At 42.1% G+C, this 26,780-nt stretch overlaps 1 protein-coding gene across 2 annotated transcripts in view; it reads right to left on the reverse strand.

The window, feature by feature from the left end:
• The window catches only part of EPHA4 (EPH receptor A4), a 225,445-nt gene that overhangs the window by 45,035 nt on the left and 153,630 nt on the right, over positions 1–26,780 (reverse strand). For both annotated transcript variants that reach the window (XM_062638850.1, XM_062638849.1), the window contains exons 4-5: positions 19,314–19,469; positions 3,615–3,953 (exon numbers count right to left, since the gene is read on the reverse strand). In XM_062638850.1, coding sequence (XP_062494834.1) covers positions 3,615–3,953; positions 19,314–19,469 — 495 coding nt within the window. The remainder of the gene's footprint in view (positions 1–3,614; positions 3,954–19,313; positions 19,470–26,780) is intronic.

The raw sequence follows: 26,780 nt of genomic DNA on the forward strand, positions 1-26,780 counted from the left end.
AGAAGGACACCCATCCCTCATAAAATGCAAACAAAACAAAGGGAGCAAAGCAAACAGCATGAGTTTGGATTTTTAAATTGTATTTAAAGCTTGTGTAGGCTGTTCCCCCCTCCTCACTGCTCCCTGCGCTTGTGAACGTCTTTAGCATCCGAGCAAAACCTTGTCCTTGCGGCGCTGTCCCTCGGGCACGCACACAGATGAGCTTAGATGTGAGCCTGGCTGTCAGGTTGGAAACCTGAACAGCTCAGCTATGATCTTTAATAAAAATATAAACTGTTTGGTGCCTTTTTAAACAGAAACCCAACAAAAGCTTCCTGCTTGCTGTGAACAAGGTCCCTTTGGTGAGAGATTTGCTTTTTAATTTTGAACAGCTTCACAGCATTACCCTTAGCAATAAAAAAATAAAAAAAAAAAGGCAAAAGGAGATTTTGAGCTATTCAGTCAACTGTCTGGTAAGGATTCTCACTGAAATTAGCTTCTCCTAGCAGCATCACGTAGGAATTGCCAGTTTACATCCGTTCCACAAGTCATTTCACATCTTTAAAAGATGGACAAAGTGCTCATTTCATTTGATCGAAAACAGAAAGCCACAAAAGCCACCGCGGCTGGTGGAGACCCTGAATATCAGCATTTCTCAGTACTAATTGTGCTAAGGGTGCTGGCTCCATGTTTCAACAGCTCAGTGTTCCATCCTTTGCTTTCTTTAATTTCTTTTTAAGCTTACATGGGAAAAGAATATCAGCTTTCATTTCAAAAAAAATTCATTATACTAAATATATACAATAACGAGCTGAATTCACCCTTCAGAATGTCTTAAAATGTCACAACACTGAAGTATTTCACTTGTAGATAGAAATTTTTACTTGGATCAAAGCCTAAAATTTAGCTTCTCTCTTTTAAAAACAAACAAAAGCTATGAAACCCAGGACCTTTTCAAAGGAAGCAGGGAAAATATATTTTCAAATGCTTTTTCATCCTACTCTGAATGGCAAAAGCTTATTTTCATTTAAACATTTTTCTAAAGTATAGGAAACTGAAAAGAGTTTCTAAACAAAGGGGGAAAGTAAACTGCTTCATTTCATTCTCTCCAGGAGTAAAATGGCAAAAGCAAACAAACACCTGTGCCTTTCAGCTGCACCTTTTAAGTCATTGCAACACATTTCTTCAGTTTAGTGCTGAACACACCAGTAACTGGTTTATCATTGTTTTCTGTCCTTCTCCCAAGGCATGCCACCTTCTATAGGGGCTGGCATTCTACTGAATGTTGGAAAGCATAGGCATAAGATATCAAAACCAATAAAGTCGTTTATAGATTTTCAGCATTAGTAGTCTCATTTTTATTAGCAAAACAGAGAAAGAGTGTTATTAAAGGAGGATCTTGGCTCTAATCCAACTTTAGAAATTGCTCCAAAGAAACCAAGGTAGCTTTACATTGTGTAAGAAAGGTGCGAGATCAAAACCAAGCCTGTGGCAGAGCTCTATCATGACATGATTTCTTTATAATAAAATATAGCGAAAGAAAATTAGTGGCACAAGAATTTTAATGCACCCCAGACACACATTTACAATGATTAAACAGATCAGTACTCATAAAACCCAAGGGTCCAACTTCACAAACCTTTACTCAAGCAAGCAGTTTCATTGAAATCAATGAGATTATTTGCATATGTAAGGACTATTTATCTCAGTTGAGATCTGTAGGTTTAGGCCACACATTTCTATTTAGATCTTCTAGGCAGCAGAATACACACACTTGGATGAAGAATGGAAGAACACTGGCACCTTGGAGTTAATTTTCATTTGTACCAGTACAGATTTCTCCAGCCCTCTGAAGCATTTGATAGACTGGGCATGTTTCAAAATTGGAAATGTTGGCAAAAATACAGATTTTCTGATGTGAAGAACTGCTACTCATGGATAATAAAAAAATCAATTCTTATTTGCATATTCAATCAGATTTCAGTTTGCATATTAAAGCATAAGATGGTAGAATTTTCACACAGTAGATGGATCCCACTCACTTATTCATGCATATATGTATCCACTAATCCTTACACATGCCAAAATCAGTGAGAAATACTCTCTGCTAGGCATTCATAGCACAAAAACACTGTCCCTGCTGCTGTTCTCAACCTTCTCTTTTCGTATAGTGTATGACAGCATTCTCCCACAGCTTTCTCCCAAGACTCTGTAATAGCCCCTGTTCTCTATCAGCCTTCTTTTCACCAGGCAAAGCAATAGTTTCAATTTTTGAATCATAATTTAAAAGGGATGCTGTCAACTGTATGTGTGAAGAACAAAAAACACTGGACCAGATTTTTCAAAGGAGCTTCAGCGTGGACTTGACAATTTCACTTATAACTGTCACTGCAAAACTGGACGTATCTTTCTGTTAATATTGAAATATTCTTGACTACAGCTAAAATTTGTAGATTTAGACTATGCATAGCTACTTTTCACATGCATCTATTAGGAAACAGAATTAAAAATATTTCTATAGGCCAGTACTATCCAAATACACAAAATTAATATTGTCCCATACATCGTAAGTCTAACGATAAATGATAACCCTGTAAGCTATGGTCTAATGTGCTGAATGCTTGCAACATCTGTGGGACTGGAAGGCAATCAGCGCTGTGAGCGATTAGATAACAGGTTTGACGGTCTTGTAGCCAGTCTGACAGTCTGGATACCTAATTTACATATAGAAGAGTGTCATATTCAGATACATTTTGCGCATTAAATTAAAAATTCAACTGGAAGCCTGTGCTTGAAACCCTAGCAAGTTGCAACAAGAAATGTTTTCATGTAATTAAAGGAAAAATTGATACAAATGATCATCAAAACTAAACCACAATCTGCTGCAGCAGCCTTTGTTAGGTCAAGCACAGGGGACTGAAAAAGTAGAACTGGGTTTCTGAAATAACCATGTATAAACAGAAATAATATATCACTCTCCCAGATGAGCGAAACACAAAAAATCAGCCATCATAAGATGAAAGCTGATATAGGATTTCTAAAGCAATGTCAGCTCTGATCAATTGAAACGTGGTTAGCAGCAGGTTAAGAAGGTATTTATTTAACAATGGGACAGAATCTAATTGACTTTGCAGGAGAGGAAAGAGGGCATGAAGGCAAGCCAGCATCAGCTCATTCTTCTTTTTCAGTCTTATTCATCCCTTTTCGGAGGGGGCAAAAAAACAATCCTATGCTCCCCAAGTGCGCATTTTGCTCTCTATGAGCACCAAGGTCACATTTGTATCCATGTACAGGCTCTCCCTTACAAAGGGCCAAGCTGCTGGTGACCCTGGCTCGGTCCCTTTGCACCGCCCTGGGCAGCTGTACTGTTCTGCCTCTGAAGAATGCCTCTCCACATCCTCACAGCATGCTGCAGCAGAGCTCTGCTCCCAGCTACAGGAGTCAAACTCTTCTGTTTTTCTAGCTCTAAAGAATTTCAACTATCCATATAAATAACGAGAAAATAGGGATTTGACCCAGTTACACATCTTATGACTCCTTGCATTAATTTGCTAATGCTAAATGTACTGGAAATCACAGCTTTCCTCAAAAACAGGCAAAAGAGAGAGGAAGAGAATTTGAGTTCAGGTTCCTACCTGCTTGGTTAGTTGTCACAGTGACTGACACAGCTTGGTCCTGGCTGGGATTTTGCTTGGACACTCCATTCACTGCCCAGACTTCAAAGGTGTAGTTAGTGTGTGCCAGGAGGTCAGTAATGGAGACTTTGGTGGTTTTCAAGCCATTCTGCTGGGGGCTGAAGTGCACACCACTGCCACAGGACCGGCAGCGGCTGAGGTCACCAGCTCCGCACCTCTTGCACACCACATTGTAGGAGACATCTTCCCGACCACCTTTGTTCTGCGGGGGGCTCCATTCCAAGTTCACTGATGTCTCATTGACATTGGAAATCAGGTTCTGGGGAGCAGAAGGAGGGCCTAGAAAGAAAAAGTCCACGTTTTTAATATGTGCAAAAAGCCTACATAGTGTCTTCAGGCTTAGGGTCCTGGGTGATAGTGAGCATGTGCAACTCCCAGTTAAGTCAAGGACAGCAGAGACCACAGAGAATTTTATTTCTCCATGTCCTTGAGAAAGGTGAAAAATTAACTGGTAAACCAAACTGATCTCTTCATCTGATCAATTAGCAGTATTTTCCAGATCTAAATGAGCTTGAAAGCCCAGTATTTTTTCAATTTCACTATTTGGACTTGTTATGAAAAATGTAACATTTATGTATTTTACATGCAGTTTTCCATGACCTCCCAAGAAAAACATCAAATGCACAGAACTCCCACTTCACTGGAGATTTTTAAGGTCCCCCATTACCTACAGACAGATTCTCACTGAAATTGCTGATCTCCCGATATTTTTTTCTTAAGAACAGAAGTGCAGTATTTTCCAGACAAGTTGATGTCAGATGGCATTCAGTGAAGGCTGAAGCCATCAACTGGGAAATGACACTTTGGGATGCAGGAAAGAGAGCTGATTAGAAAGCTGGACACAGAACTAGGGCTTTGAAGGGCAGAGAATGAAGGTTACAATAGGGGAGTGCTGGAGAATGTGAAAGAATTGGAGAGGAAAATATGGTGAGCAGCTGAAAGAAGAGCTGATAAAAGAAAACTGGGCAAGAACAAGAGACCATACAGAAAGCTTGGAAACAAGGCTGAATCAGGGACACAACACAGGCTCTTGCACCACAGGGACAGGAGACACTAAGACTCATAAATATGCTGCCAAACAGTTCCCAGCTGGTTCCAGCACAGGGACTGTAGGATTTGGGAACAGAGCTGCTGGCAGGATGCAGAGGACTCCCTGGGCAAGAGAGGTGCAGAGCTAAGTGAAGGGAAGGGGCGGCAGAGGCAAAGCAGAGCCCGCAGGAGGCAGCTCCTCTAGGCACCTTCAGCAACCCGCTGGGACTGTAATGGTCGGTTCTGCCCGACTGGGCAAAGTGCCTCCAGCAGCACCCTGCCTCGTTCTGTAACAGTAATCTTATTTATATGCTGAGATCCCCATGGGCCCAAAACCAGTAAGAAAACTGAAAATGCAGAAGAGCTAATCCTGTGACTCTTAATCTGATTTCAATACAGCTGAGGTGAGACACTTCTTGTAACCTTAAATTTAACAATAATGATTCTGAGTAACTCTATGAAACAGAGGGGTATTTTGTACATCACAAAAAGCTTCATCGAAAGCTGGAGTAGAGCATGAGGGGACTCTGACTACACACACAGTACTTTGAGACAGGACATAGGGTAAATACTATACCAAATAGAAATGAAACAAAGAGTGAGAACAAAGCTTGCAAAATGTAATGATCCAGACCAGAATACAGTAAAAACAGCAAGTCTTAGTAATTACTCAATGCTTTAAACACAAATATTATTACCATGAAAATACTGGGAATAATTCTGCAGAAAGTCCCAAATTCAATTTTTATTCAAGAAATAGGAGAGTTTGTGAAACCTTCTTAAATTTTATCAAAATACATTTGATAGTTTGAATGCAAAAAAATGTTCAGCCAGGTTTCCTGACAGAAAATGAAGGGACAAAGTTCTGACAAGTTCCATACCAGGTTTTCCATTGCTGTTATTTGTCAAATGTTATGAAACTGGGGGGGCGGGGGGGGGGGGGGGAGATACGCCAACAGTTTAATTAAGTGTATAAATAAATCAATCATAATGCCACATGCCAAAGGTACAAAAACAGCCATCAAGGTAAATGGGAACCAAATACATTATGCTGAAACTCTGCTGAAATGAAAGTACCTCAAGTGTAGCTGTGGTTAAGCTGCTAAGAGGTGGCTATGGCAAAGATTAATTCTGGTTGCCTTGATTCATCAGGTGCATCTAAAAGGAAGCCTGAGACCTGAGCACTCTGTGGAGGATAAGGTTTTGAGGGCTGTAGCCTGTCCTTGGGTCTGTGCTTGAAGCTGCCAGGATGTAACACATTTTCAGCAGGAGACAGAACTTTTCTTTCAAAAGAGGCAGGTTAGAAAAAGAGACTTAAATTACACAGAGGTCAAATGTATCTAGTTATCTTCAGTACCTAAATGAAAGGCCTCTGCTGCAACAGTAGCTGAGCAAAGATTGTTTCTCTGCAGTCACTTCAGAAATACAAAATTAATATATTCATTTTGAAAAGAGGGAAATCCTCCCTTCCTGCCAAACCTTTGAAGCACTCTGAGTTAATCAGGGCTGACAGGTAGAATTACTGCAAGAAGAGAGAGCCGGGGCCAGCCCCTGCGATGGGGAACCCTCCTGCTCACTGCACCACCAGGCTGCCATTCATGACATTTATTTATACACTGGCAGCATTTAGGATTCCTAACGACAAAACCCTTTTATTCAAAGATCAGTTACCAAACACAGTAAGAGACATTTCCTGCTCCAAAAATGCTTAGAAACTAGCAGGGAAATAAAAGGGAAAGAAAGTGGGTTTTATCTCTGTTAATTACATGGAAACTGAGGTAGAGAGATGTGGTGAGATGACAAGGGCACACAAGATGTGCCTTGCACATCTGGGAATCAGTCACAACGCTCCCAAGTCTCAGCCCAGTGCCTTTGCCCCATCACCATCCCTCCTTCTCCCACAAGCTGGGTTTGTCAGCTCCCCTGGGCAGGAGAAAGCAGTCTCTGCTTAGCCTGCAAATACATAAGCCTCCTTTTCAAAAGAGGAGCCACTCCAGCAAGTGCAATGAGGTGGAAGACATTGCTGCAATCATGAACTTGAGCAGCAATGCAGGAACTGCTGAGCAGAAACTGATCTAAACTCACCTACCCTAAAACCCCTAAAAATTGCCTCACACCAGGGCTCTCTCTTCAGGGCAGGCAGGTGCACAAGGTTGCATTAGTCCCTCAGCACTATCAAGGAGGCAGGAGAACAAGCAAAAAGACCTCCTCAGAGGTCTGTCCTCCCAGTGGCCATTCAGCTCCTGGAAGCAGCAAGCCCTGCACAGAAACTTCTTCTATGGGAAACAGCAAGAGCTTAATGGCGAGAAAAAGCAAAAGGTGTGTTCTTACATATCATTCGCTTGCTGCAATCACATAAGTGAGAGCATCGGCTCGGAGCGCAGCCAGGAGCGCTGAGATAAGGTGGTGCCTGTGCAAGCACTTCCCCTCCCTGAGCAACGCCAGGCACTGCCAGGGCTGCCCTCGTTTCAGGGGAATATTTGTGAAGCAAAGCACTCTACATGAGGAAGGTTCATATTGCCACAGTTTCAGCATGAAAGATGTGCCTTTTAGCTCAGATACAGCAGCCAGTTTGGGGTTAAACTCAGACTTGCTCTGATGTCCATTAAGGCATTTTCCAAGGCTCTAGGTCCAGTTTCACATGGGAAAACGTGCCAGAATGAATCAAGCTCCTCAGAAGCAAAAAGTCAGTAATTAGTATGTGGGACAGGGCACTGCAGTGTCTAAACAGAGATGCAATGAAGTGGAAAACCAGGGAAGCAGATGCTTGCAGGTCACAGAGATGAGCACACCACCTCCAGTATGAAAAGGAAGATACGGGGGAGTCTCCAAATGGTGGGCTCACATTACATGAAGGAAAAAGCAATTTCTTTTCTTTCTGGAGCATAGTCATCAATAGAGTTGTTGGCACTAGGAGTGGGGAATAGTTTCAGATTGATGGGCCTGGTTTCAGATGTTGAAACACAGGGCGTATCTGCTCCTTCCTTCAATGGTGATCAGGATTTGCTGTGTTTCTGACAACAGAGCCACTGCTGCCAGAAGAGACGAAAACCCCTTCAGGGCCATGGCAAGCTGGAATTGCCAGAGCAATTCCAGGACAAACCCAGCTAGCAGGATCCTGCAGAAAGGGCGTCCTGGAGCCAGACCACTGCCCTCACACAAACCCTCTATCCTCTGTCAGCAAGATCTAGCTACAGGGCAGCTGAAAGGGAAGACAGGGAGCTGTGCCTCTGAAAATTGTACCAACGTCTGTGATTTTGTTCTGAGTCCCATGATTTACAGCATTTTTCTTAAAACTCCTGCTGATGGAAGCATACTATTGCACGAACCATTTGGCGCTCTGGAAGCATGGAACTAATACTGCCACACTGACCAGAAGAGCTTAAAATCGTGACAGTTCCTACAGGAAAAATAAATCTAGACATTTTTTATTTTGAAAAACTAATTTTAAAGTTCATTTTGTGATGTTAGGAAGCCAGATGCTCTCGCTTCCCCTGCCCAAGACAACAGAACCTGAGGGATGGAACTGCAGAGCCACTTGCACTTCTCCCATCAGGGACTGCAAAGAGGACACAGTTTGATCATGGGGCCTGAAAGCCAGATCCCCCAACCCAGAGCATTTACCATCACCATCAGCAGACACTGGGGTCTCCTCTGTGGGAACACAGGGAACGGAAGTTTTTCATTTTATTCCTTCCTGGGGCTCTGTAAATCTTGCTTCACAATAAACCTATGGAAATCAACTCAGCCATGAAACAAATGGAAAGGCCCTGGGTGGAGCAGTTCAGCTTGTGTGTCAGGACTGAGGAAAACATTCAAGAGTCTGTTTAGCAACAAATAATCTTTGTCAAGATAATCTTGCTATCTTCTTCAACCCTCCTATTAGATTAACTGAAACATATTGGGCAATGCAGATTGTTTTTCTTTTGCTTGCTGCAATAAGCTATAGCTATTACATCTATCTGTCTCTTTCATCCACAGATACAGATCTGTCTGTCCTAAGGACAATGTTGTATCATATGTCAAATGAATATTCAGGAAAACTAGAGCTTTTAAGGTGTTAACAAATGAGCCTTACTTTTGCTAAAAGAGCAAAAGTATTTTAGCACTCTTACTACAACCTTAGGCTGCATTTTAACTTTTCATCTACCAACATTTCTCTCCCTCATTTCCTACAAAGCACTCAAGTCCCACTCCAGTCTGCACACCACTGCAACACTGATAAAGGCCTGATGAAAACCATGACAAGGGCATGGATCAACACCTGACCGGCTCCCTCCAGACCACACAACATCTGCGTGTACATGACCTGTGTGTCAGCTCTCTGTGGATTACAGGTCTTTGTGGGTATAGTTAAAGAGCCTCTGTGATTCACACCAGGGATCAAGTCTGGTCCAAGCACTGAAGCAATTTGCGTACAACTTCCGCAGTGAAGACCCAGTAATGAACTCACTTTCCGGGACTGACCTGTATCTGTGGGATACAGGTGGCAGGAGGCCATGGCTGTGAAGTGAAGCAGGCTGCAGACTAACACTGGGCATAATGACATTTCAGTAAACTGTTTATTTGCAAGGAGAATAAATTGCTACCCTGCATACTGAGTGACCATCAGAGGTTGTCATCTCAACCATCAATAGGTTGGTTGCCTGTTGTTCGAATGTCTGTGCTCCTGCTGAGGAAGTTATCCCAAAGCCTCTTTCTTCCTGCCACTAAGGGATAACAGAACAATTGTATGAGGTTCAACCTAGTGGAATTGGCAAAATCATTCTACCTAGGAAAAAGAAAGTCTGAACACAATGAATGATTTCAAAGTCAAATAGCACAAAGGCGATTAGACAAAGAGGCCAGGTTGGATATGGCTTTGAGCAACCTCGTCGTGTGGAAGGTGTCCCTGCCCCTGGCAGGGGGGTTGGAACTAGATGCACTTTAAGGCCCCTTCCAATCCAAACCATTCTATAATCCAATGATTAGCTGCAACTGAGTGAAAATTTCTGCTGTCCTCAGGGATCAGCTGCACCCACCCCTTCATGCATGCCAAAGGGAAAGTACATACACCAAGACCCTTGGCATGCCCAAGAACGGGGTCTAACCAGTGTGCACCGAGACTGCAAGTTCAGCACCACCATGAAGCACAAGTCAAATGGAGAGAGCCTCTTCCTCAACAAACTCCATATACCTCAAACCCATGTCAAAGAATATGCTGTGGCTGGCTCTGGAGCTGGAGGGATTCCAGCGAGACAGGCAGACAGGCATGATTTGTCTGGCATGCAGATAGACTCCAACAGTGTCAGCCCACCTTTTCTCCCTACAGCTGTAAACCAACCAATCTACGCAACTGAAAAATACCTCTGGAAACTAACCCTGGGATCTGAAGGCAGAACTCTAAGTGCACTGTGCTTAAATGGTTATGACAAAGGTTTTAATACCCCTGGTTTTACATCTTCCTTTTTTATTACTGATCTGCCCAGCAAGGTACTTCTCTAAAAGTCTCTGTGGGTGGATGCAGTAAATTCAATTACAGTTTTCTACAACTGGACCAGACAGACTTGTTTGACACAAAGAATACTTTCTTCACTAAACCAGTTAATTTAGTTCAGCAACGGTGTACGGTTAGGAGGCGTGGATTAAAGGACAGTGAAAGAATAAGACAAAGAAAAGGTTCCCAGCAAAACAGATCCCAAGTGACTTTGTTTTCCCATAAAATGAGAAGAAATAAGGAGGACCTTGATGCTTGGTTCTCTGCTGCCCTGAGCTGACTGGATGCCAGAATCCCACTTTTAGACAACTAGCAGCTCCAAATTTTGGGCAAACAGCTTTTGTTCACCAAAGCTATAGGCAAATAAAAAAAAACACCTTTTTTTTCTCTTCTCAGAGGTCCCATGGACAAAGCACTGAAGATAAAGTTGTGGGCTTTCATTTGGCCAATTTTATGAGACCCGAGTAACCATTATATACTATTTCTTAGGTGGAGAAATAAAAATATAACGAAAAATAAAAAGCCCCTCAGCATGGGGCTTTGACACTTAATGCCTTTAAAATGAATTTTAGCGCTTATGAGAAACCCACTCTGATGGCACCCAAAATTAAGCTCTCCAGCCACAAACAGTGTCCTGCCTGCATTTCTCTGCCCCAGCCTGTCCCCTAGCAGAGGGTTCCTCACCAGGAGCTCGTTTCTTTGTGCCAGCTTAGTCCTCAGCCACTAACAGCAGCAGTGGATTATTTTGGCAGCAGTATTACCCAGGAGTGAACTGATATTATCAGTATTTGGACTGTAACTGTATCTATTTACTACTAACCTATGGTACAGTTAATATTTATTACCTTGGAAGATCTACCTGTGGGAGGGAATCTATTAAAAATGCAAGCTGAAACCCACACTCTCCATGGAAGTGCTAATGGAGATACTTCAAGTATATATGCTAAAGGCGGCAAGCCTTTGCTATGAGCATCCTGTCAGTCACCAGATTAGTGTATTTAAAATGTACCCTCCTTTAAAAGAAAGATGCTTTCAATATTTATGCATGAGACCAAGTAACAAACAGGATGAAGCTTCTGAGCCCTAGAAGGAGAAAATTATTTTAAATAATAATTTGCTCAGTGTGTGTGTGTGCACATTTCTCTATCAGGTAACGGATGTCTCTGCAGCCAGGGCAATGCATAATTATTTTCAAGTGGGTTGTCACCCTGCATTCGGTCTGTGTTCACTGACAGAGTGAGATCGGAAGGAAGCTTCATTGGCAATTCCCACCAGACATCAGAAAACCTCAAGCATGTAGAAAAGACTTTAATCTTCTTTAACCATTCCCGCATTCTCCTTGAGGAAAATATCACCTTTCTTTTTTGAGGCAGAAAAATTAGACCTTAGCTTGGTAAGGATTAAGAATTATTCTGACAAACAGTAAAAAGAATACGATAACCTACTGCAGTTTGAAGCTTTCCAACTTGATCCTCAAACTGAGAAAACCCTGTAAACATACTGTTAAATGCAGCAGAGTGCCAGCTAAGGGTGTTTGTTAATCAAAGTCAATCAGGCAGACCAGCAGGCTTCAATGGGCTTTGGACCAGGACTGACAAAAGGATCGTCTTTATGAGCCTGTTCTAGAGACACTGACCCTTTTTAACTCCGGTGATTTCAAAGGGAACTCAGGGTATTCAGAAATCTTGAGCTAATTTGCTACATAATAAACAAGATTCATAGAACAGGGATGGCTGCTATGACTCACCGTCATTTAAAAGGAGCCTTGTATGAACTGGCCTGTTTTGAATCGGTAACTTGGCCTTGGCTGTACTACAGAGGAGCAGTCAAGTCTTTGATAAGTTATAGGAGCAGCAGGCATCTGGGAGTAAGCATCCAACCGTCTAATAGCAAGAAAACCTAACTAGAAATGCACTATCAGAAGCGGTGAAAAGTTTAGCGTATCTGCCATACAAGATCTGAAAGCCGGCTTTTGTGTACAACACAGCAAGAATAAAGAGAACAAATAAAGAGGTGTAAAATAGAAAAGATCCATACAATGAACAACTCCAAAGACCTTTGGAACATATCTACAGAGAGCAATGAAATGTCACTGGAAGTACATCAAGTACCTTTGAAGGGGCTAGCCCGGGCACTAAGAGGCAGTACAGCTCTGCTAAGGCTTTTAGTTGTGCTGCCAGCCTCACTGATGTAACCATACTGCTACTCTCTCAACAAGGCCTCATAATGTTGTTATTGCTCAGACAGCCTTTAACAATTCTAATCAATACTCTTTAACTTGATCATGATCCTAAAATTCATCTCCCTGGAGGCAGGGCTGAGTGTGAAATAGAGAGGTTACTATTTTCGGAGGAGATGCAAAAAAAGTAATTATTAAATAATCAATGTCTTTAAACTCACTTAAATGTCTGGCAAAACGGTGCCAGGCACAGCCTGCAACAAAAAGCACTTTGGCCTCCTCTTTCCATCTCATAAAGCTTCATTAAACTTATATAACTGTGGAGCTGTCAATAATGTTTCAAGCATGTGAGCTGTGAAGCCCTTCAGATAAGCCTTTGTTGTTGATCTTTAACCATCTGAAAGACAAGTTATAACAGAGAGTAAACACCTGGGCTGTGTAAGTTTAGGATTAGAAATAAAGCCCACACTTTCCTGTGACAGTTGTATATGTTGCTGCCACTAATTGCTTCTTTCAGCAGTTATGGACAGGTCTCCTGTCACTGCGGGCTCATTTACACAAGTACTGACAGTTTGGACAGCCCTCGCCTCTTGTCTGCCTGGCTATTCTTGACCATTTATCATTATAGATTATGTGTTTTTACGACTGGCAAGACCAAAGTCAACAGTCCACAAGATGCGGCAGCCACTTGAAGTATCAGTCATCTGCTCGATTTCTACCTCTCCTTTCATTGAGCTGTTAGCTTTATGACTGGGTCTTAATAAGGCAACTGATGTGGTAAACAACTCTTAATTTATTTATTTGGGCAAGATTCTTTTGACTTCAGTGGGAGTTCTGCCAAGCTAGGGATCTTGGACCAGGGGCAATGACAAAATGCCCATTTTACTGGCATGTACAATTTCCTATATACTTGCCAAAAGAACCCTGGTTACCAGCTTCACAATAGGCTTTGTTCCTTCTACCTGGAGAACAATCCAATCAGCAATTCCTCTTCTCTCCAGGCTACGTGAATTAAGCGAAGAGGTCCAGTTACCATTGGCAGAGGTTTGTGAAACTGATGCTTGCAGGTGCCGCTCCTGTGGGCTCTGAGGTTCTCTTCCAAAACTACCATATAAGAACATTTTGTGTTGCCACCAATGCTAAAGCACATTGTCACATCTACTCTAATACACTGTGCTGCAGACAATACTACCTGTGTTCACTCTTTCAAGATAAAAAGAAGGATTCCATTGCGGATACCAAAAAGTTACCCGACAGTCTGACAGGAAGGAAATCCAGCCAGAAAAGTAAGTTGTTCTGTCACTGGCCCAACTGCTGAATTTGTTACTCTGTTAGCCCTCTAATTTACTTCAATGACTCTACAGAACTGGATCCTGACTAACCAAATCAATGCCCCCACTTAATTGAGTAAATGTCTCTGTTAATTTAAGGTTCTGGCCAGAAAATCAGAAGACAGCTAATAAACAGTTGCTGTTTTTAAAGGAGTGATGATTTCAAGTCTACTGATTATAAACACACATTGTCAAATTACTCCTGTCTCTTCTCTTCAAGCCATAACCACTCCCCTTCTTATTCAACATTTTCTCAATTCCTTCAGCCCGTCACCACAGACAAGGGGAGACAGCCTTCTCCTTTGAGATTCCCATCACTCACAATCCCTTTCTCTCAGTCTGGCAGCAATGCATGGTCTATTTTTCCAGCCTGTGTGGAAAAGAAAAATCATTCTCTCCATACTGCCTACCCACTGTTCCCTCTGCTCTTGCAACTGCCATACTGCACCTTAAAAGGCATTTTTACATACTGTTTACATAATGAACAACCTTATATGATGTTTTATGAACAAAATCAGATACAGACATATATAAAGAGGTGGAATAATTATTACACAAATTTAACTTCTGAATATCTCTGTTGGCATATACTTTATATTATAGAGAATGGGGTCCAACAACAGAGGTTAGACTGAACTGCAGAGTTCAGACTAAGGTAGTGCCAGGACAAATGTACAAATCCTAGAAAGGAACCATGACAACACCAGTGCAGACCTACATACAACATACTAGCCAACAAGACCGTGTATTGTACCCTACTTTCTTATTCTTCTAAAAGCTAGAACAGTGATAATCAGTGTCTGTCTGGAAATTTCGAAAAGGCACAAGTTCAGCTGAAGGAAAAAGAGCACATTTGTTTATTTAGTACTCTAAGCAATCATAATAAATGTATGCTCAAATAATCAGGTCCTGTGTAATTACTCATTTGCAAGTACAGTTATTAGGTAGGTAAATTCACTCTTTTTTGAAAATGGGGGTAAAATATTTATCTCTGAGATATAGTAAATGCAACAGAAGATTGTGCTAAGGGTGTATATTAGATCACAACATTTACAAAATTGAAGTGTTTAGACCTTTCAGACCTTTTTTAAAGCCCTGACCTTGGAAACAAATAAGGACAGTGTTCTTTTAATGTGCATTCAAATCTTAACAACACAGTCACACAGCTCTAGTGGAATCCACATTGAGTTTCCACTGTAGATTGCTCATCATTTCATTATGGTTCATTATGCTGATAACTGTCAGAAAGCATTAGAAGCAGGAGCCTTGAGTAATAGCACTGAAATGGTAATTTAAAAACAATATACTTTCTGGAGGAAATACAGCAGTGCACTAAATTCAATTAGAAGAGGCGAATGTAAAGACAAGTAAGTGATGTTTGCTGTTTGAAGTCAGGCTCTTCAGTTTCTTGATAACCTAAACTGGAGGAAGCCCTTTTAAAGCAGGCACTTTTCTCTTGTATCTCACTAAATTTGCTCTCATTATCTCTAAGATTCTCCAGTATAAACTGTCTTAAATGCAAACATTTTAGAAATATTTCAGGCCACGCCAAAATATCAATCAATCGGTCACTGTTTGGGTGGCACAACAGACTAAATTATTCAGGGTCATTTACTGAGAAAGATTTCAAGCTGGACAGTCTATGATGGTAATCTCTCTTTTGTAAAAGGCTCCCAATTAAAAATCATTAATAATCTGAATCGAAGAGACAATATAAGCAATACAAAACTGTCCTGTTCTCAGTCATAATGTGATCATTGTTTGTTAAGAAACAGTTCGAAAATTTGACTCATTAACGGTGGGGACACCGGACCAAAATCCATTAATTTGGGTGGGAACTGCACCTGCCTGCACTAGGCTGCAATTCACAGACCATCTCCTTAAAGAGAAGGAAACTCAAGGATGAGGACCATAATTGAGACTGATTGTTTTTCAGCCTCATGGATTTGTGTATTGGTAAGGCAATTTATTCTCCATTAGATTGCTAACTTCATGAAAGACCCATCCTCTCAGCAAGTATGGAAATATAATGAAGGTCTAAACAGTTGCCTTAACGTTGTATCTGTGATGCTCCCAAAAGGGAAAGGCATCTGTGTTTTCCACAGCTTTTGTTCAAATGTATTACAGGTCAATTACACCATCCCCATGCCCATTCTGATAGCTGATAAGCCAACTCTGCTTCAGAACTGAAAGTCTAAATTCCTGAGTTAGGTCGAAGTGGCAGATCCAGGGACACTCTGCTCCTCAGTGGTGACCGACATGTTCATGATTATCCCCATGAGATAAGCTCAACAGAAAAAATGCATTAGTAAACATGTATGTCAGGGCGTCTATGCCTGGCTTTCCAACATACCCCACTCCAGAGTCTCCTGTGCTCACATCCTGGCACATTCTGCTCTTACTTGTACAAGCTTTAAGCCAGACATAACTACTCACTCTACTACAGCAGAATACTAAAACCAGAGCTTGAGTTATTTGTTTAGATTAGATGCCTGGTTTACCTGAAGGTTAAGCACAGTATGTACAACTCAGCAAGAAATGGAGATGTCAGAGAGCGGCATTATGGAATGAGAAGACTCTAGAGCACCTCTCCAGACCAGTGCATCAGGAAATACGTGTTGCTTTTATTATTTATCATGGCAATTGCAAGAAAGGAAAAGGAAGGAGAATTCTTCAACTCCCTTTCATCCACTAGCACAATCAGGCTAATGGAAAGTCATAATAGTCTTCCTTCCCCAACCTAGAAGGAGAGATAAGTGACAAGAACAGCCAGTTCTAAAGAAGCTATAAAGGAAATCAATAGCCAAGGGTCAAAGCTTTATAAAAACACATCCTAAGAAGGCTGAAGTTCTTAATCTTAAAAAAATGTTTAGAAATAATGAAGAAAGGATCAATCTACAGTCCATTCCAGGTGTCCTCTCCAAATTACAAAATGTTACATTTATTCACCTGGTCTAATAGTTCTCCAAGTGAACAGAAACCTGATTTTACAAGCCAGTGGAGCAGAGTATATCTTTTTGCTAGAAGAATGGATCTCAGATACTGTGTTTTATTTCTTCATTAGTGCGCCGTCACACTGAGCGATTACTAAATGCAGGCCTGAATGAGAATACCAGGGTTAAAGAGAGCGTAATGAACAAAGAAGGTGCCTTATTATTATTGCTGTCAGCACAAGGGAATTGGGTTTGTCACCTGGCTTAACCAACTGGTAAGAACTGATTAGAGCCTGAATCCGTCTGAAAGAACCTTTGATGTTTACGCTCCCTTCTGTCTCCACATCTTGTCAGGAAAGGCAGACAAACGGGGAGCTTCTTCCGGATGGGCTTCCTTCAGCAGAGCTCTCTAAATGCTTCCGGTCATTTGCCTCTAGCATGTGGGCAGAAGGCTATTTGGTGTGGGGAGCAAACGGCTCCTCCAAACTCCCTTGCAACCCACCCCTTGAGCAACACAGAGGTGCACCACACGTGCGGGGCTGCATCCTGAGCCTGCTCAGGTACCACCATCACAGCAATGTTCAAACACTGCTAGGGCTGACCTCAAAGAGGGGATAATAGCAAGCACAGCAGTGAGCAGGGGAGCAAAGCTGCCCCACAAGCCAGCTGAGAAATAGCCCTTGTGTCTTCCTTCATCTTGGATCACAGAAAAAGAAGCCCTTAAGCTACATGAAAATGCAAAGCTAAGAAATGGGACCTCCAGAGACAGGCCTGCTTGCCAGGAGCAGGTGTCTGTGGGATTGTGGTGTTCGCTTGCTGCTGCATGCCAAGTTCTCCTGGACTGCTGTAGAGATGAAGACTGAGATGAGCACCATGGCCCTTGCCTTCTCTTCTTCCCTCTTCATGTTTTCAGGGTAAAAGACTAAGATCGGGGACTTCAACTTTGACTGACCTCTGAAGACAGGAATGCGGATGGGTGCCAGAAGCAGGCCCAGGACTTGACAAATAAGGGCCAAGCTTGCAGTGGTACATTTTGCAATACAAGCAAACATACATATCACGTGCTAACAATTTTCCCATCTGGAAGTGTTTTGCTGTCTCCTCATACTTCACTCACTGCACATGCCTAGTTAAATTCAACCAGTTGATTACTAATTTGATTTCAATTTGGTCAGGATATCTCTCACTAGGACTACGGCTTTATGAGAAACTTTTGCTGGTATAACATTATTTAGGGTGTAGCTTCCAAACAATAGTTTTATCGCTGTAAGAAGACCTCTTTCCTATCAAAACTGTCAAGCTTTAGATCTTCTTGTGTAAATTATACTGTAAAAAGCATCTACATACCCACTTCAGCAAGGTTTCACCATACAGTTAGACCTCCATCCCCAGTCAATTTTTGGCAAGGGATATACAAACCTCTCTTCTTTCCTACTAAGCAAAAGCAGCTGCTCCTGGCTATGCCCAGGCCCGCTTAAACACCAACTAGGAAAACCTCACAGCTGAAAAGAAGGAGATCACTGAAGGAGAGCTGGAGTCAAGGGGGTGTGGGGAAGGGATGAGTGCTGGCTTAGTTATGGACATACTTTGTTTCTGCCTTGTAAGGGAGAAATTAAGATTTAAATAAATGTGAGTCATCTCTCCAAAACAAATTTGGAATATATTCAAATGCTACAAAAGAAATATCTCAGCCTTGTCTCGCTCACAGACACACACATCCTCTACATAAATATACAGCTGAACTCCAAAAATCTGGAAGCATTTCCAATAGCTTTCAGGAAAAGCCACAAATGGATATCCCCTGGTAAAATACAGCCCTTTTGCTTACTCTTTCAAACTGCCCCACTCCTATAGAAGTGAAAACTGAAGAACTAGATGATCACAATTTAACACCAGGGCATGCCTGGAATCCCAGGTCTTCGGCTGAGTGAGCCATTAGCCAACACATAAGACAAGGAGTTGTTTCAGCAACCCCGTGAGTGTGCTCGGTGCACTACACTGTTCTCCCTGCTGGAAGCATTTTGGTAGAGCTATAGCAAATTCCATTTGCTGTACATGCTATATTTATCTACAAAGGATAAAATAAACCATACTTTGGTGTTTGTTTCATTAAGGTTTAAGATTTATTACCAGCACCCTTCCAGATAAGCATTTTTATGTTCCTAACTGTAACCAGCCATATTTTGAGCAAATTGGATATATAATGTGATTATAAATATTACCCATTTACACTAAGTCCCATGATTATGAGAAAAGCTTCCATAATTTCTACAAATACCAATATTTAAAGAGATGAAAGGTGATGTGATCACCAGACAGGCCCTCACACTGGAACATCAACCTGTATTTTATTTCCAGCTCTGTTACTGAGGTGTGCAAGGCACTCCTCTTTTGCAGCTTTGTCTCCTCCCAGTCTCCTGATTTATTTATTTTGACTGTAAGAAGCTCTCAAGGGTCAGTGCAGCCATGTCACTGTCGGGAATTCAGGGCAGAGAACTGATGCCTTCTTTCCCAGAAGTGTGAGCTAAAATGCTAACCACCTGCAATGGGCTGTAAGAGTTACTGAATGCTCCTCTCAGAAGCAGGACGTAGGTCTCTGGTCAATACTTCCTATAATACACGGTGAAAGAAAGATGGGAGAAGAAATGGATAATAATAAAAGGGGAAAAGACTGTTCAAAGACCAACTTACGAGTGCAGGGCATGGAAGCTGCATCATTTTCAGCTCGGAAAAAGCCCCGGTCGCAGGTGCAGGAGGTAGAGCCTTCCCAGATGGAGTAGCTGTGAGGCGGGCATTTGGCACAAGCAACATCTGTCGAGAGAGCCTTGTAGTATCCGATTTTGCAAGCTAGATGGAGGAACAGGAAGGAAGAGTGTTACTCGCCCAGGCTGTGACCCTAAATTGCTAGCTTACTTATTCAAAATCAAGGCAGGAGACATTTCAAAGAGATCTAATGATGTCCTCTTAGCCCCAGGTGAAGAATTAATAATGATGACACCCTTAATGAGTAATCCTACGTCAGGGGATACTGATTTCTAATTCCAACAAGAGCCATTTTAAAAGCTGGCTTGGAGAGGATAAAAAAAATTATACTCTTCTATTGGCACTGCCAGAAAATCAGCTGCCTCTTTGTGCTTACTGTGGAGTTGCATGCTGTTTAACCCATGTCCACCTGCATTCAGGCACACACACAGAGCATGACAAAAGGGGCACAACTGGTTTATTCTACGACCACTTAAGGAATGGCAGCTGACAGTCAGACACTGCCAACTTTTAAGAGGGACTGGGACAGGAACCCACTGCAATTGGCAATGAGGCCCCAGCATAACATGCCCGGAAATGGCACGTCTTCCTCCTGGCAAGTCAGAAGTCATTTGGCTTTCTCCCCAAGAGAGGAAATCAGCAGTGTTCTCCCCTCCTTGAAACCACAGCACAGCAGTTAAGTGCACCACTGCCACCAGGTCCCACATGCAATTGGCAAACTTTCAGTGACAACATCTTTATAGATGCAATGTTTACACAAATGGCTACTTTTACATACCTCAAAAAAAAACTCATTAGCATCATTAATAACACATTTTCATAGTGGCTAACAGGTATGTCATCCTAGAAATTTCTCCTTGGCTAGAGAGAAAAGTCTACCATCACCACTGGCTTTCAGCATTATGGAGAATAGAGAAAATACCCAGGCATGCAAACATGTAAAAAGGAAAGGTTGTTCCCAGGATTTACTGCGTGACTCACTCTCACATCTTATCATGTATCACCCACACTACCTCTGGTGTTCTCCTGCTACACACAGACTCCAGTACATGGGGTGCAAGCCTCTGCACAGCCGAAGCTCACTCCTATTTTACCCTTGTCTTAGTTTTCCTTGCTCTTTCACTCCTTTTCTTATTAAGCCCTCCAATGGGAAATGGAGGAGGATTTCAGCAATGCATTTATAAAACAGCAAGTTACTCCACTCTTATTAACTAAAGCCATTATGGAATTTCCTTAATGTGTCCTAACTTTATGATGTGCCGTGCGCCATCTGTAAGAGCACCAGATCAGTCCGCTTTCGCTGTGTCTGTCACTGGACCAGAGGATGATATAAAAACACACTGCTCAAGTGACTGAGATTTATTCTTCCAGAATTTACATGTGTCACGCTATTAGATAAGGTTCAACCTAGAAAGTGCTTTCTGGCCATGCTTCAAATATCCTTGGGGTTTCAATTAAAACCAGAAACCACAGCTTTGTAGGAAGAATCACAGAGGTCAAACCCAGCCTCCCCACATCAGAGACAATTAGTCCCCGAACACAAACACAAACCCACCGGGTACGGCCAGGCATTTGCAGTACACAAAGGCAACTCATGTAAACCACCTTATTCTGTTTGTGATGTGAATTGCCCAGAAATAAAATTAAAAAAAAAAAAAAAAAAGGAAAATTACCTTTCATTTTTGGATATGATTTGCAGTACCTGGGGAGCGAGCTGTACTATCACTACATGTCCTCTTATGCCCTGTTTAACAACAGCGGCAGTCAAGTTGCAGATACTGATCTGAGACATTATTCCTGGTTTTCACTGTCACAGCTCAGATCAGAAATATACCTAAGCCTGTATATGAACAGGGCAGGCATAGCTTTCTGCCATATACAAATACATGGCATGGAAAAACAGAATACAAGAGAAGACACCAGGCTGACTGCTGTTATCCATCAAATTATTTCTATTCGTCAAGGCTTTTAAAATAAAACATGGAAACTAACATTACTGTTAACACAAACATCATAGTTCACAGAAATTACTGAATGAAGGGTTGTCTTTAGCCTGTTTAGTATTAAAATACTTAGATGATAAATACTGGGAGAGCCTGCTCAGGCTGTAACATGATGTTGGAAAGGTAGGAAAATGTCAGAGGTAAAGATGTTTGCAACCATTCCTCCTCATTGTCTTTTCAGATGTGGTGGTTTAAAGGGAATAGATGGATTCAGTGGATACTGCAAGGTCAACAGTCTGTAATTCAGGGATTTTTTTCTTCCACATGCAGTGTATTTTGTTTTCTACTATATTAAGCAAAGATCATTAATATTTCAAGATGTGAAAAAAGCTCTCCAAATGCAGTGGCTGCTCCTAAAGCAAACACAGCCATTTTCCTTCAAAACCCACCTCCTCCTGAACACTTGGTTTTCTTCATTTTAGCGTGGTCAGAGAGTCACCACATTTCAGTACATGGCATAAAAGGACATTAGAGAATTTGCTGCATTAAACCAGTAGTGCTTTGCCCTTAAGAGCTTCATGATACCGTCACTTAAAAACTCGAATCTAATCCTGTAAAAGCTGCTCTTAGCATGAAGTGCTGCTGACACACCTATTACAACCAGTGCCTGTTAAGGCTACAGATGGGGTTTTTTTGAAAGCTAATGATCTAGTAGGCAAACAAGAAGCCTGTACAGAACCTGTTCCCTGAAAGTCTTTATTGCTTGCTCATGACAAATCTTCATGCGGCTGCCTTTCTAGGAAGGATTTGCCGTGTGAGATCCGGCATGAATGGAGCTCTTACACAGTTTTCGAAAGATACCATTGTAAAAAGATTAGTTCACATGTGCAATGCAAACTTTGAATTCAGTTCCTTAGCTTTGCCTTAATTAGTTCTTTCTGTTAGGTTTGGGGCTTTTTTCTAAAGACAGAAAAATCTTTTCTCGCATTCAGATCACCCACAAGCAGAACAATCATCTGGGCTAGATCCAAGGAGAATTCTCAAACAAATAATTTCAGTATGAAATAGCTCAGTTTTTCCTCAGGACAAATCACACTGATTTTAAATGGACATCAGATTGAGATAATTATGCTGAGTCCTAATGTTAAAATCTATTTGATTTCTATTTCTCTTAAAATGAGACAGGATTTGGCAAACATCGCTGGTAATTAATATATGCCTTTTTTAATTTATTTCTTAATTTACCAGAGTGATACATGTCAAAACTGCAAAAAATTGCTCTGAAGATTTATGGAACTTCAGTCAAATCTGGATGTCAGTTTTCCTGAAGCTGTATTTCAAACTCCCATTTTCCATTAAAATTCTGAATTCTTTTCAGTCACCACTACAACAAAATAGATGTATTCAATTGTTTTCAACTATTTTAAAATAAGCCATGTTTTTTTCCGTTTGGGGTTGGGTGTTTAAAAACATGACTCTTGCAAATTTAATGTTGTTAGAAAAAATCCCCCCATCCTTGCTCTTAAATTGTTCCTTTGTCCTTGCTGAAATGGCAACGAATCTTTTCATCATAGTTTGGAAAAGGCTTGACATGCTTAATAGTTCTTAAAAAAAAAAAAAAAAAAGAGTGTAATGTCTTGCAAAGGCTTCAAAACCTTCCCAATCTCTTTGTTGACATGTTCCTAAATCATTAAATATGCAGTGCACATCTTAAAAAAACCCAACAAGCTTCAAGCAGGGGGTTTGACAGTGCCATGGAGGCAGCGCTCAGCTCTTCATCAATGAGAAGGCTAAGCAGGACTCTGAGCCAGGGAGGAAAGAGACTCTGGAGCAAGGTGGGACTGAGCTGTGAGCAGAAGATGGGATGGGGAAGGTCCAAGCAAGCCAGTCCTGAGATAACAGCTGCTGGGAAGCAGCTCCTGCAGCAGCCCTGGCAACTATGGGTGAAGGCCAGAAGTTTCTACCTGCTGCCTCAGCCACTGCTAAAGAGGAGAGGTCATAACCAATACTGATATCCATATTAGGAGCTACTAAAGAGAATGCGGTGAATAAACAAGCACAGGAATATGGTTTTGCTCAAGTAAATCTAGTTAAGTCGATGAACATGTCATAGAATGGTATGGGTTGGAAGGGACCTTAAAGATCATCTGTTCCAACCCCCTACCACGGGCAGGGGCACTTTCAACTACACCAGGTTGCTCAAAGCCCAGTCCAACCTGGCTTTGACTTCCAGGGATGGAGCACCCACAACTTCTCTGGGAAACCTGTTTCAGTGCCTCACCACCCGTGCAGTAAAGAACTTTATATCTGATCTAAATTTACTCTTTTTCAGTTTAAAGTCACTCCCCCTTATCCTGTCACTACAGACCTTGTAAAAAGTCCCTCTCCAGATTTCCTTTAGGCCCCCTTTAGGTACTGAAAGACTCTTATGATGTCTCCCTGTAGTCTTCTCTTCTACCAGCTGAAAAAGCCCAGCCCAGCTGTCTCAGCCTGTCTCCATAGCAGAGGTGCTCCAGCCCTCTGATTATGTTCATGGCTTCCTCTGGACTCGTTCCAATAGGTCCAGGTCTCTCCTGTGCTGGGGGCCCCAGAGCTGAACACAACAGTGCAGGTGGGGTCTCACAAGAGCAGAGAATCACCTCACTCGACCTGCTGGTCATGCTAACTTACATTACAACAAAATTTGACATAGACTTCCTAAAGCGCTTATTTGCAGCAGCAGCAAAAAACAGTGGGATGGCAGTCCTGTACAGGGGGAAGTATGGAAGAGGCACAGGGACGCTGAACTGCAGAACTATCACCCTACAGATCCCTGTGCTAAAGGCTGTGATCTCAAAATGAGTTCTGCAAGGAAAGGCCCTTCAACCAGGAGAGGATCAGCAACCAAACACAAACCACACTCGTGCCTCACCTCTCCTTCCCAAGAGGGACCAGCACACATTTATTATCCCAGGCAAGTGAATAATATAGGTAAAAACCTGTGGAGTTAGCTGAAATTGCAGAAATTACGCATTTCATAGTTTCCATGTTTTGAAGCAGAAAAACATACCAGCTACATACTCATGCAAATTTCACAGTTCCTCAAGATGCAATTTTGACTCAAATCTCCCTCCACATGCAATAGAAGAGAGTAAACTCTTTTAAAAAGTCAATGATTGTAGCCAACTTTAATGATAAACCCTAAAATAGTTTTCTTGGTGAAATGAAGAACAAAGCAAAGAACTTAAGAAAAGGTATTTCAGTGTCAGACTCATAAATTGCAGTGAGAAAATAAATATGTGCTTAAAGACTTGAAAAAAATACTTTGATAGCATATTTCACATCCTTCATCACTGGTTATTTTTTCTACAGCTCTTCCCTGTCTAGAAATATTTTAAGCTCATGTTTTAACTGCACCCTTAGGAACAAAAAGTTACTTCTATTTTTTGCCTCTAATGCCGTTCTTATTCTTTAAGAGGATGGATTTTCTCGCTCGGATGGTAACAAAACCACATCTGCCACATAAGTAGGCAGCATCTTCTCAGCTCTCCTTTACTGTTATTTCCATTTCTGAGCAGATTTTTGTGTGTTAATTATAGAATCCAATTCTTTGGATAGTCTCTTTTGATGAGCTTTCTGCCCTGCACCATGAACCCCTCCGTTATTGTACAGCTGTTTTGCTTCCAAATGCTCATCAGGGTTTTCTAATTGTCAAGCTGTCCCAGAAACTAGTTCTTTTGACCTAAAAGTCAAAGAAAGGGAGTCACCCTTGTCTCCCCGACATGAATACCGCAGGAGTCCTAGTGCCCCCCCCCCCAATACCTACGAGACAATGTCTTTCCAGATCACTGCCACTACAAGCATAATTGGGTTTTGGGTGAAATAAGAAGATTTTAAATAGGATGAATTAATGAGTTTCTTGTAAAATTAAGTCGTTCTCCTGGTCCAATCTAATTACTCAGTGTAATGCCCCTGAGGGTGCTAAATAAAGATCCTTAGAAGCCAAGGAAAAAAAAAAAAAGGGGGGGGGGGGGGACAGAAAAAAAAGCTTTCTCTTGAGCCTTTCTTAAAAGTCAAGTTGTAGAATTTGATGTGATGTACCAAATGCTGTTTCCAAATAATGTCAGATTCCTTTGATGTTCACATTGTAAGATCTTTGCCTCCTCTTAATAATGACCGTAAGATTCAGAATTCCTTGAGACGCTGTATGATTGCTACAAATTAAAAGGAGTTCCCCTTCTTTGACTTGTATCTCTGATGAGAAAACCAACATTTCTACACACTAAGCATATACTTCTGTTTTATGAATGATGCAAGGAAACACAAACATAATCCCACTAGGGAAAGAGCCTAGACTGTTTGACTTCAGAGCACTTTTATTCCATGGCTGGTTACAAACCTGAGAAGTTCAAAACAGAAATAAAGGGACCATGGATGCACTACGCACTATGATGTAAAATCCAAACTCTGTTTAAGCTGTGGGAACTGTGTATGCAAGTACACTTGGAGGTACGCACAAAGACCTCCTGTGCAAAGCTACAGCATAAATTGAGTGAAGCTTTTCACACAGCCAATCTGAACAAGTTTACAATAAAAGCCATCTTTGTCTTTTTCCCCAGTGATGCAACCTTGGATACAAGTCCACAATTTGTGCTGTGGTTTGTTGTTTTTAAACGCGACGGAGGGACTGACCCCATGATGACAGAAGACTTGCAGCCCTGGCAGGAGAGGAAGAAAGAACAGCTGCCCTGCATATCCCACAGTCGTGCTCCTCTGCTGGCTGCACCCTGCTTCCTCCGAAGGCTCCTACAGCAGGCACCTGCAGTCTGGCAGCCAGTCACTGCAGGTGATGTGACCTTGCTGCTGCTGCTCACCTCACACCTACATCCCTCCCACAGCAAGCTGCAAGAGAACACAGTCCCTCTACCCCACTGCCCTGGACAAGCCCAACTTATGCATCCAGCTGAGCCTTCTCTTCTTCAGGCTGAACAAGCCCAGTCTCAGCCTGTTTTCATAGAAGTGCTCCAGCCCTCTGATCATATTTGTAGCCTCCTCTGGACTCTTTCCAACAGGTCCATGTCCTGTGTTGGGGTCTCCAAAGCTGGATGCAGTACTGCAGGTGGGGTCTCATAAGAGCAGAGTAGAGGGGCAGGATCACCTCCTTCAACCTGCTGGTCACGCTTCTTGCGATGCCTGCCTCAGCCTTCCTTTCGGTGCCTGCAGAAGCAGGTGTCCTTCATATCCCTCAGTAGGTCCAACTCCATCCAGGCTTTGGCTTTCTTAACTCCTCTCCTGCATCCTCAGGCAACGACTAGATTATACAATCCTCCTGGGCACTTCTCTTATGTCTCCGAGCTGTGCCAGGGGCTCCCTGCCCATCCACCCTTGCCTTCTGCTACACACCTGCTTTGCCTTCTGCAGCTGCAGCGGGCTGTTTGTGTGCTTTCAGCAGCTTGTCCTTTACAACCCCATG

The sequence above is a fragment of the Pezoporus occidentalis genome, unplaced genomic scaffold (genome assembly GCF_034315485.1).
Source record: "Pezoporus occidentalis ecotype Australia unplaced genomic scaffold, CSIRO_AGI_Poc_V1 ctg59, whole genome shotgun sequence".
Classification (NCBI taxonomy): Eukaryota; Metazoa; Chordata; class Aves; order Psittaciformes; family Psittacidae; genus Pezoporus; species Pezoporus occidentalis.